The following is a 12,878-nucleotide window of genomic DNA, read 5'->3' as shown; positions in this document are numbered from 1 at the left end:
AACACAAAATCAAATAGGGGTAATGCAGGAGTAGGTTTAATAATGAATAGGAAAATAGGAATGCGGGTAAGCTACTACAAACAGCATAGTGAACGCATTATTGTGGCCAAGATAGATACGAAGCCCACGCCTACTACAGTAGTACAAGTTTATATGCCAACTAGCTCTGCAGATGACTAAGAAATTGAAGAAATGTATGATGAAATAAAAGAAATTATTCAGATTGTGAAGGGAGACGAAAATTTAATAGTCATGGGTGACTGGAATTCGAGTGTAGGAAAAGGGAGAGAAGGAAACATAGTAGGTGAATATGGATTGGGGGACAGAAATGAAAGAGGAAGCCGCCTGGTCGAATTTTGCACAGAGCACAACATAATCATAACTAACACTTGGTTTAAGAATCATGAAAGAAGGTTGTATACATGGAAGAACCCTGGAGATACTAAAAGGTATCAGATAGATTATATAATGGTAAGACAGAGATTTAGGAACCAGGTTTTAAATTGTAAGACATTTCCAGGGGCAGATGTGGACTCTGACCACAATCTATTGGTTATGACCTGTAGATTAAAACTGAAGAAACTGCAAAAAGGTGGGAATTTAAGGAGATGGGACCTGGATAAACTAAAAGAACCAGAGGTTGTACAGAGATTCAGGGAGAGCATAAGGGAGCAATTGACAGGAATGGGGGAAATAAATACAGTAGAAGAAGAATGGGTAGCTTTGAGGGATGAAGTAGTGAAGGCAGCAGAGGACCAAGTAGGTAAAAAGACGAGGGCTAGTAGAAATCCTTGGGTAACAGAAGAAATATTGAATTTAATTGATGAAAGGAGAAAATATAAAAATGCAGTAAGTGAAACAGGCAAAAAGGAATACAAACGTCTCAAAAATGAGATCGACAGGAAGTGCAAAATAGCTAAGCAGGGATGGCTAGAGGACAAATGTAAGGATGTAGAGGCCTATCTCACTAGGGGTAAGATAGATACCGCCTACAGGAAAATTAAAGAGACCTTTGGAGATAAGAGAACGACTTGTATGAATATCAAGAGCTCAGATGGAAACCCAGTTCTAAGCAAAGAAGGGAAAGCAGAAAGGTGGAAGGAGTATATAGAGGGTCTATACAAGGGCGATGTACTTGAGGACAATATTATGGAAATGGAAGAGGATGTAGATGAAGATGAAATGGGAGATACGATACTGCGTGAAGAGTTTGACAGAGCACTGAAAGACCTGAGTCAAAACAAGGCCCCCGGAGCAGACAATATTCCATTGGAACTACTGACGGCCGTGGGAGAGCCAGTCCTGACAAAACTCTACCATCTGGTGAGCAAGATGTATGAAACAGGCGAAATACCCTCAGACTTCAAGAAGAATATAATAATTCCAATCCCAAAGAAAGCAGGTGTTGACAGATGTGAAAATTACCGAACTATCAGCTTAATAAGTCACAGCTGCAAAATACTAACACGAATTCTTTACAGACGAATGGAAAAACTAGTAGAAGCCAACCTCGGGGAAGATCAGTTTGGATTCCGTAGAAACACTGGAACACGTGAGGCAATACTGACCTTACGACTTATCTTAGAAGAAAGATTAAGGAAAGGCAAACCTACGTTTCTAGCATTTGTAGACTTAGAGAAAGCTTTTGACAATGTTGACTGGAATACTCTCTTTCAAATTCTAAAGGTGGCAGGGGTAAAATACAGGGAGCGAAAGGCTATTTACAATTTGTACAGAAACCAGATGGCAGTTATAAGAGTCGAGGGACATGAAAGGGAAGCACTGGTTGGGAAGGGAGTAAGACAGGGTTGTAGCCTCTCCCCGATGTTGTTCAATCTGTATATTGAGCAAGCAGTAAAGGAAACAAAAGAAAAATTCGGAGTAGGTATTAAAATTCATGGAGAAGAAATAAAAACTTTGAGGTTCGCCGATGACATTGTAATTCTGTCAGAGACAGCAAAGGACTTGGAAGAGCAGTTGAATGGAATGGACAGTGTCTTGAAAGGAAGATATAAGATGAACATCAACAAAAGCAAAACAAGGATAATGGAATGTAGTCTAATTAAGTCGGGTGATGCTGAGGGAATTAGATTAGGAAATGAGGCACTTAAAGTAGTAAAGGAGTTTTGCTATTTGGGGAGCAAAATAACTGATGATGGTCGAAGTAGAGAGGATATAAAATGTAGGCTGGCAATGGCAAGGAAAGCGTTTCTGAAAAGCTAATCATCTGCATATCACAGCATCTTCCTGTCTGTTAAATTTCGCGTCTGTAGCACGTCATCTCGGTGGTGTAGCAATTTCAATGGCCAGTAGTGTAGTACTGAGAAAGCAGTTCCCGATCAAATGCTCTAACTATACAAATCGTGAACCTGCTGCAGAACTTATTTTTGAGCTGTTTATGGGTTGGCAACTCTGGCTGACAGCTACGTTGGATGTGCAGTGTCTATGGAGAGCAGCGAAGAGGTCCTGCGGGAGCTGGTGGGCCGCGGGGCATCCCTGGACGCCGAGGACCGGCGCGGGCAGACGGCGCTGATGCAGGCCGTGCTGGCGACGCGTCGTGACGCCGTCTCCATACTGCTGGCCGCCGGGGCCGGCCGCAAGCGCAGGAACCTCTACGGCAACACCGCGCTGGACATGGCGCGCGCCAGGAACCTCAAGGTGGGCATGCAGTTCAGTCTACTCGTCTTCACCACACTGTTAAGATAACCTTGTGATTAACAACTTATAGCGATTCGAGTGATAGTGACCACTACCAGCCAAACCTAGTTCTTCCTCGAACGCTTTGTTGCCTGTTTTGAAGGTAGAATGTGTGACCAGTAGTACCCGGACACGTAATCGTGGACTTTAATGTGGGATGCGCCCACCCTTCGCTCTTATGACGGCTTGAATTCTGGTGGGGACACTTTCAATGAGGTGTCTGAATGTCTGTGGAGGAATAGCAGCCCAATCTTCCTCAAGAGCCGAAACCAGAGGAGGTGGTTACGCTGGATGCTGGGGTGTGGGTGAAGTCTATCTAAGTCATCCTAGAGGTGTTCCATTAGAATCAGATCGGGAGGACAGTCCATTTCAGGAATGTTACCGCCCACAAACCACTGTCTCACAGCTGCTGCTTTACGACAGGGTGCACTATCACGCTGATACAAACAATCACCGTCTCCGAACTGTTCCTCTTTTCCATGCAGTACACACTGCTGTTCATGCCCTTCCTCAACTACCGTTTTCTTAAATGCAATAAGGTTCCACGCCCTAATCACGAAGAACACCCCCCTACCGTAACACAGCCTCCTCTGTACTTCACTGTTGGCGCTAAATATGACGGCAGGTGACATTTTCGAGGCATTCGCCAAACCCAAACCCTCCCATCGGGCTGTTACAGGGAATAGTCATACATTGTCCTTTGGCATCGCTGTTTACACCATGTCAAGCTTCGCTCAGCATTAACTACACAAAAGTGTGGCTTATGAGAAGCTGCTTGACCATGCCACCCGAATTCTTCTTAAACCCCAAGCACATTCATTGTGCTAGCTGGACTGCTGGTGGAAATTTGGAACACACGATTGGTTCCTTCTGCTTGTTTCATGCGATTTTTTACAACCATCCTACCTAATGCTCGACGGTTCCTTTCCGTTAATGCATGTGGTTGTCTGGTCTTACTGTAGCTATGGTGGTTCCCTAGAGTTTCCACTTCGCAGTCACATCAACAACAGTAGACTTGGGTAGCTCAAAATGGTTCAAATGGCTCTGAGCACAATGGGATTTAACATCTGAGGTCATCAGTCCCCTAGAACTTGGAACTACTTAAACCTAAGTAACCTACGGACATCACACACATCCATGCCCGAGGTATGATTCTAACCTGCGACCGTAGCGGTCGCGCGGTTGCAGACTGAAGCGCCTAGAACCGCTCGGCCACCCCGGCCGGCTTGGGCAGCTCTATAAGAGTTGAAATGTCCCTGACTGTTTTGTAACTCAAGTGAGATCCAGTGACTAATCTACGTTCGAAGACATTGAGCTTTCCTGATTGATCCATTCTGCTGTTACTGCTCCTCTACTGGCAACACAGTGCTCCCCACCTTCTTTCCTTGCGGCGCCTCTGCCTCGGGCGTCTAGATGCCTTTGACAGATAGTGTACGTGCAGAGAGCCTTGTCAAAGTTGAATGCTGGCGAGAATCATTGCCTCCCAGGACTACAATCAATCGAACAAAAATTTTATTTTATTCCAGCTACAGTACCGCAAATTCAGAGTTATTGTGAATTAATCGTTTCTACGATAAACACACATTGTCTGGAATTCTGACGTTTGTCAGGGATATTAAGAAAAAGTGGCGAAAATTTATCTACAACTTGAACACAGACCAGACTGCACTTGTAAGAGCTGAAGAACTTGCAAGGGGATAGCTGTACATTGTGCAAGTAGTAAAGGTAACTAAGGAGGAATTTAGAGAGGGCTTAAAAATTGAGGAAGAAGAAGTAAAAAAATTAAAATTTCTGTTAATAGCATTATAATTATGTCATAGATTGAAAGTGACTTCAGACAGCAATACAATGAAAGGGTTAGGCTCTTGAAAAGAAGTTACAAAATGAACATCAACATAATTAGGTAAAAGAAGAGTAATGGCCTGTAGTTGATTAATTCAGGCGGTACTGGGGATTAGGAAATGAGTTGCAGAAAATAGTAGCCAAGTTTTGGTTTTTTTGGTAGCAAAGTAAGTAACGATGAAAGATGTAAAATGGATGTAAAATGCAGACCAGCAATAACAAGAAAACTTTGCAGAAAATGAGATATGTTAATACTGAATATGGTGTGTCCCAGGAGGAATAATAAATACTCAGGGATGTGACAGTAATGCTCTTTTGAAGCAAAAAATTTCATATGCACATAGTCCATATACAAAATGGTTTCCACAAAAGAACACATGAAATGTACATTGTTATTTATGGAACTGATGACTTAACACACAACTATCATATTTAACAATCAAAAATGAAAAAAATCACTGAATAATGCAAACAAGTTGTAAAGGTAGAAAATTTTAGTGACTGAGGGGGGAAAAAATCACAAAGGGAGTGCCACTGGGTTCAGTTTTGGTTCCACTCTTATTCCTATGGCAGAAGGACATCCCAAACAAAGGGGCTGAAAGCTACGAGGTACATTGGGTTAGAGTAACACGTCAAAGTGATGGGTGGGTAAGGGATATACCTGTGTGCCACCAGTGCAAAAACAAATGTACATTAAATGTGTAAAACACTGATGCGACAAAAGTCAGGGGACACCTCCTAATATCGTGTCTGACCTCCTTTTGCTTGGCGTAGCGCAGCAACTCAATGTGGCATGTACTCAATACGTCGCTGAAAGTCCCCTGCAGAAATATTGAGCCATGCTGCCCCTATAGCCGTTCATAACTGTGAAAGTGTTGCTGGTGCAGGATTTTGTTCTCGAACTGACCTCTTGATTATGGCCCATAAACGTTCTATGGAATTCATGTCAGGCGATCTTAGTGGCCAAATCGTTCACTCCAAGTGTCCAGAATGTTCTTCAACCAATCGCAAATAATTGTGACCTGGTGACACGGCCCACTGTCATCCATAAGAATTACATAGTTGTTTGGGAACATCATGAATGGGTGCAAATGATCTCCAAGTCGGTTCATTTGGACCAGAGGACCCAGTGCATTCCATGTAAGCACAGCCCACGCCATTATGGAGCCACCACCAGCTTGCATAGTGCCTTGTCAACAACTTTGGTTGATGGCTTCTTGGTTCTGCGCCACACTCGAACCCTAGCATCAGCTCTTACCAACTGACATCGGGACTCACGTGACTAGGCCGCTCTTTTCCAATCGTCTATGGTCCAACCGCTTTGGTCACAAGCCCAGGAGAGGCACTGTAGGCGATGTAGTGCTGTTAGCAAAGGCACTCGCGTCGGTCGTCTGCTGCCATAGCATATTAACGCCAAATTTGGCCGCACAGTCATAACGGGTACGTTTTTCGTACGTCCCATAGTGATTTATGCGGTTATTTCACGCAATGCTGCTTGTCTGTTAGCACCGATAACGCTGAGCTGAAGCCGTTGCTCTTGGTCGTTCAGTGAAGGCCGTCGGCTACAGCATTGTCCATGGTGAGAGATAGTATCTGGCTTGAAATTTGGTATTCTCTGCACAATATTGAATTCCTTGACGATTTACAGAATGGAGTGTCCCACGTACCTAGCTCCAACTACCATTCCGCGTTCAAAGACTGTTACACTATTGGCCATTAAAATTGCTACACCAAGAAGAAATGCAGATGATAGATGCGTATTCATTGGACAAATATATTATACTAGAACTGACATGTGATTACATTTTCACGCAATTTGGGTGCATAGATCCCGAGAAATCAGTACCCAGAACAACAACCTCTGCCCATAATAACGGCCTTGATACGCCTGGGTATTGAGTCAGAGCGAGCTTGGATGGAGTGTACAGGTACAGCTGCCCATGCAGCTTCAACACGATACCACAGTTCATCAAGAGTAGTGACTGGCGTATTGTGACGAGCCAGTTGCTTCGCCACCATTGACCAGACGTTTTCAGTTGGTGAGAGATCTGGAGAATGTGCTGGCCAGGGCAGCTGTCGAACATTTTCTGTATCCAGAAAGGCCCGTACAGGACCTGCAACATGCGGTAGTGCATTATCCTGCTGAAATGTAGGGTTTCGCAGGGATCGAATGAAGGGTAGAGCCACGGTTCGTAACACATCTGAAATGTAACGTCCACTGTTCAAAGTGCCGTCAAAGCGAACAAGAGGTGACCGAGACGTGTAATCAGTGGCACCCCATGCCATTACATCGGGTGATACGCCAGTATGGCGATGACGAATACACGCTTCAATGTGCGTGCGCCGCGACGTCACCAAACACGGATGCGACCATCATGATGCTGTAAACACAACCTGGATTCATCCGAAAAAAATGACGTTTTGCTATTCGTGCACCCGGGTTCGTCGTTGAGTCATCGCAGGCGCTCCTGTCTGTGATGCAGCGTCAAGGGTAACCGCAGCCATGGTCTCCGAGCAGATAGTCCCTGCTGCTGCAAACGTCATCGAACTGTTCGTGCAGATGGTTTTTGTCTTGCAAACGTCCCCATCTGCTGACTCAGGGATCGAGACGTGGCTGCACGATCCGTTACCGCCATGCGGATAAGATGCCTGTCATCTCGACTGGTAGTGATACGACGCCGTTGGGATCAAGCACGGCGTTCCATGTTACCCTCCTGAACCCACCGATTTCATATTCTGCTAACAGTCACTGGATCTCGACCAAGGCGAGCAGCAATGTCGCGATACGATAAACCGCAATCGCGATAGGCTACACTCCGACCTTTATCAAAGTCGGAAACATGATGATACGCATTTCTCCTCCTTACACGAGGCATCACAACAACGTTTCACCAGGCAATGCCGATCAACTGCTGTTTGTGCATGAGAAATCGGTTGGAAACTTTCCTCATGTGAGCACGTTGTAGATGTCATCACCGGCGCCAACCTTGTGTGAATGCTCTGAAAAGCTTAACATTTGGATATCACAGCATCTTCTTATGTCGGTTAAATTTCACGTCTGTAGATATCTTCGTGGTGTGTAGCAATTTTAATGGCCAGTAGTGTAATTCCCGTCGTCGGCCATGATAACGTAGGAAACCTGAGTAAAAATGACAGCTTTGTCAGTGCACTACCCGTTTATACCTTATGTATGCAATATTATCGCCATCTGTTCATGTGCATATCGCTATCCCATGACTTCTGACACCTCCGTATATCTCGGAAAACGTTCGGGCTAGGGGATATGTCCTTGTGAAGTTCTTTGCTTCAAATGTGCATTCCTGTCATATTCCTGAATACTGACCATACCTCCTAACACATCCTTTACCAATTCATGTGTTAGCATTCATGTGTTAGGAAGTACTTTTTGAAAGCTTTTATCTGGAACGTAGCTTTATACGAAAATTAATCACGGACGATAGGCATTATAGAAAAGAAGAGTAGCATTTGATGCCTGGTGTTAGAGAATAATATCGACGTTTTTTGGATAGATCGAATAATAAATGGGGAGGTAATGAATAACAGTGGGTAATAATGAGCTTTATGGCATCAGTTTAAAAAAAGAAAGGATAGATTGACGGAGTACACACTGAGGTATCGCGGGAAGTGTGAGGGGTAAAAATTGTGGTATGTTCATTTTTCTTTTGTTGTCTGATGTGTTTCTCTTTGTCTATGACGCTGTAATCAGGTGTTCTACCCGCAACTGTCGCCATCAACCAATCCGTTCGTATCGTTTCGAGATTGTACCAGCACCAGAACAAGATTAGTGATTCCCTGAAATGTGGAAAACGTAAACTGTGAAGTGGAGTGGTATTATTCCAAGTGCGAAATGGCAAACATGGTATTCTGCTATTACGGCATTAGGGCCTAATCGATAGACATGTTTCTTGTACGACGAATTAAATCTGAAAAATGTTCAGGAGGATGTTCCAGCAACTTGCAGACGCGGGATCATTCGCAACCAGTACAAGGACGCACGGTGGACCTAACGTAATTAGCACGTCCACTATGAACGAGCTAGTGTTGCGACGAATATAAATGAGCCTATAGTGCATACTGATATGCAATGAGCAGGAGTTTCTAGAGACATACAACAGGATTTTATGTGGTCAGTTCTGCTCATTAACATCGCCATAGCAGAATACAGTTACGCCAATGGGTTCTAAGGTGGAATGCTGTATATCCGTATTTGAAAGCCTTGATTTTATTTACGGATGAGCCAGTATTCACACAGAGTAGGATAATAAATTGTGGCAGTTACGCTACGTGGTCAGATGGAAACTTCAAGGGTAGCAAGAGATTAGGTTCGTTTTAGTATTAATGATTGGGCAGAAATTGTGGATGATACTCTCATATAGCCATACACTTTCCCGGGAAAATTATAAGATAATGTATATCATCTATTTTTGCATGACAAATTACTCACGCTGTTCGAGAATGTTATGGAGTAATGCAGTCTGTCCGTTCACATTATCTTAGTCCCTTAGATTTGTGTGGAATTGCAACATTGCGTTGACGTAAGGACCAGCAACATTATTTTATCTTATTGTTTCTTTATTCTTCGGTCTCAGCTGCGTTTACATTTAAGTTAATGGTGATTACTTTCGAAAGTATTTGTTCACATTCAAGCCATCATATATATTAAAAGAACATCTTTAGTCAATATGTAACATGCAAATGGTTTAAATGGTTTAAATGGCTCTGAGGACTATGGGACTTAACATCTGAGGTCATCAGTCCCCTATAACTTAGAACTACTTAACCTAACTAACCTAAGGACATCACACACATCTATGCCCGAGGCAGGATTCGAACCTGCGACCGTAGCGGTCGCGCGGTTCCAGACTGTAGCGCCTAGAACCGCTCGGCCACCCCGGCCGGCCTAACGTGCAAATATTGAAGTACAAAGGGTGTATTACAATTCCTATTACAGGCTTCTAAAGTTTGTAGGGAGGACCTGGTAGGTAAAATTTTGATAAAGAACTAATGCCCAGAAATGTACCGTTTGGATATAAAACAAGTTTGAAGATCCAACTTCAAGTCTCCTGCTTCATGGTATAGTACTTAAAGGTAGAGGTGCACAATGCATGTCTTGAGAACATTTTCCAGATTAAATCAGTCCATCCCGCACCATTTTCATCCGGCTACAACAACGGTTGAGAGAAGCTTGCACGTTTGCAGGTGTAGGAACATTGAATGTCGTGCTCCATTGGGTTTGTGCAGTATGTGTGTGAATGTATGAACCTCACATACACATTGTTCAACAAACAGCAGGAGCAACTCCTGTAGAGCACACAGGACAGAGTTCATTTTCTCATCTGCATCGAGGAATTTGAAAGTGTCCTGATCTTCACATTTACACTGCCCGGTGACAAAAGCGTATCACCCAGAATGGGAGGAGTGAACAAGATGAGTCTTCACTGGTTGTGAGCGCATGTGATAGTATTGCAGTGAACACAAAATTGAGTCGAATTTACAAAGAGCTTGAAGCATAATCCCACACATCTGTATATTGAAGCACCTCTGGCTTGGATGCATGCACTGATTCTGTGTGAGAGGGGTGTAATGAAGTCGTTGTATCATCTCCTGACCAAGCTGGTCTACACATTGTAACTGGTCCTTGATATTCTGGATACTGTCACTGGAACGGAGTTGACGTCAAAGCTGGCTCCACACGTGTTCTATCGAGGACGGATCTGAGGATCTTGTTGGTCACCGGGATACTTCAGCATTACACAGACAGTTCATAGAGACACGTGCCATATGTGACGAGCATTGTCCTGTTGAAAAATGGCTCCATGGTACTAATAATGTCGTGTGAGGATGGCCTCCCGTCGGGTAGACCTCTCGCCTGGTGCAAGTATTTCGATTTGACGCCATGTCGGCGACTTGCGCGTCGATGGGGATGAAATGAAGATGATTAGGACAACACAACACCCAGTCCCTGAGCGGAGAAAATCTCCGACCCAGCCAGGAATCACTTAAGGGCGCAAGATGCCCATGACGTACTGTTGCTCTGTAAGAGTTCCCTCATTCACTCTCAGCAGTGACCTGAAGTCATACCCTATGGCACCGCTGTGCCTCTCTGAAACATTGGAAGTATGGGACTTCTCCCCAGATCGCCCTGATAATCACTGACGATGGCCATTTGGGATAGAAGAACCACGATTCATTGCTGAAAGCAAGGTGAAACCTTTTATCAGCAGTTCATGCTTCCTGATCACGGCAACAGTCCAAACGCAGTCGTTCGCACTGTGGTGTTAACAGCAGCCTATGTGTGGAGCGGTAATTCACTAACCTGGCTACTGCTAGTGTCCGACCAATGGCGCAGGCTGCCACAATAAGGGAATCCATTACTTGTTCTCATGCTCTAGGATGGCAGTGCAGATGTGAAGGGGTTACAGTGTGCTTGGTGCACAATATGGCGGTCCTCCCCTGTGGTGGCTATTTGTGGTCAATATGCTTGCCTTGACTTCTCCATGTAGTCAAAAATCGGGCCACTGTTACGAACGCACGAAAAATATGAAAATTATATAGCATCATACTGTATGCTGACGTTGTTGAGAGCCATCAAGGGCATTCCAAGGTAGAAAACAGAACACAATGCAGAGAGAAGGCAAAAGTGGTCACCTTTAGGTTACAGGAGATAAATAGTAACATTACCACTCCGTCTACAGGCCACAAGTGGCCCATCGGGACCATCCGACCGCCGTGTCATCCTCAGAGGAGGATGCAGATAGTAGGGGCGTGGGGTCAGCACACCGCTCTCCCGGTCGTTATGATGGTATTTGTGGTGTCACCGCCAGACACCACACTTGCTAGGTGGTAGCCTTTAAATCGGCCGCGGTCCGTTAGTACACGTCGGACCCGCGTGTCGCCACTGTCAGTGATTGCAGACCGAGCGCCACCACACGGCAGGTCTAGAGAGACTTCCTAACACTCGCCCCAGTTGTACAGCCGACGTTAATAGCAATGGTTCACTGACAAATACGCTCTCATTTGCCGAGACTATAGTTAGCATAGCCTTCAGCTACGACCTAGCAAGGCGCCATTACCAGTTTGTATTCAGTGTAATAATGTCTAAACAAGAGCGATGTTCTCCAATTGTGGATTAAAGTTCCAAGAACTACGTTCTTTTCTTTATAGGATAATTACTTTACCTTGTTCCAGACCTCACGCCAATCTGTGTGGGCTTAACGCGTGTCTTTCGGCTACCTCCGAGTGGCTTGGCTGTCTTGCCACGCCACTACAGTATTCTTGGCCGAAGCCGCTACTATTCGGTCGAGTAGCTCCTCAATTAGCATCACGAGGCTGAGTGCACCCCGAAAAATGGCAACAGCACATGGCGGCCTCGATGCTCACCCATCCAAGTGCCGGCCACGCCTGACAGCGCTCAACTTCGGTGATCTCACGGGAAACGGTGTATCCACTACGGCAAGGCCGCTGCACAAATATTAACATTACAGACTTGCAAATTGCAGGCGGTGTCCCAGGGGAGAAGTTTCATTTCAGGGAGTTAGTTGATAACTCCATCCACCGACTAAACGCTGTTTAAGGCGTGACTAGAAAATGGCCACGAAAAGGCACATCTTACTAGTGGCAGCAAGCTTGATGCCTGCGCCTGATAACTGCAGCGTCAGTAGCTTTACACATTTTAGAGTGCTACTTCAGCTGTCCTAACCCACAGAAGATCAGAGGGCGGGGCCAAATGACGTAAAACACTGTTGTTGCTGGCCATAACAGGAGTGGCACAAACGTTTAGCATTCAGCTGAACGCGGTTGATACCAGACTCGGAGTCTGTTAATGTAAAACCCAGAAGCATCCCTACCTACCGAGTAGGAGTAGTGGAGGAATCTAAATGTGATTTACCAGCTGCGCCCTGGAGGTGCAGAGCGACTCTCCTATTGGCCGAAGCTTGTTAAGTGACGTTGAACTGGTGGGTCGACTATAGAAAGGGAGAAATGGTGCGTCACCATGATTCTTAAAAAAAAAAAAAAAAAAAACATGTTTTTGTATTCAAGGCGAGCTAGATCACTGGGGCGCCTTTCCGTATCACTCGTAGCCAGCCTGGGTAGGCTCCAACACATCTGTTTTTCTCACTTGGAGTGCTGCTCTCAGGTTTGTTCCTAACGTGTTGCTACTGTTCGCTACTTCGGTTCGCACCCACCACGTGTCTTCAGACACTTCCTGTTGTGCAACCAGTTGCCTCCATCACTTCTTCTAATGGTTAGAACTGGCCTTCAGTGTCTGCGCGCAACTAAATCGTGTTAATTAGACCCGAGAATTCCATGAATCTCCT

At 45.0% G+C, this 12,878-nt stretch overlaps 1 protein-coding gene across 1 annotated transcript in view; it reads left to right on the top strand.

Moving 5' to 3' along the window:
- Positions 1-12,878, top strand: part of LOC124788513 (fibronectin type 3 and ankyrin repeat domains protein 1-like) — a 158,122-nt gene that overhangs the window by 135,764 nt on the left and 9,480 nt on the right. The window contains exon 7 of the mRNA XM_047255782.1: positions 2,441-2,658. Coding sequence (XP_047111738.1) covers positions 2,441-2,658 — 218 coding nt within the window. The remainder of the gene's footprint in view (positions 1-2,440; positions 2,659-12,878) is intronic.

The sequence above is a fragment of the Schistocerca piceifrons genome, chromosome 3 (genome assembly GCF_021461385.2).
Source record: "Schistocerca piceifrons isolate TAMUIC-IGC-003096 chromosome 3, iqSchPice1.1, whole genome shotgun sequence".
Classification (NCBI taxonomy): Eukaryota; Metazoa; Arthropoda; class Insecta; order Orthoptera; family Acrididae; genus Schistocerca; species Schistocerca piceifrons.
Note: the sequence above shows the minus strand (reverse complement) of the source record. Positions and strands in the feature narration are given on the sequence as shown.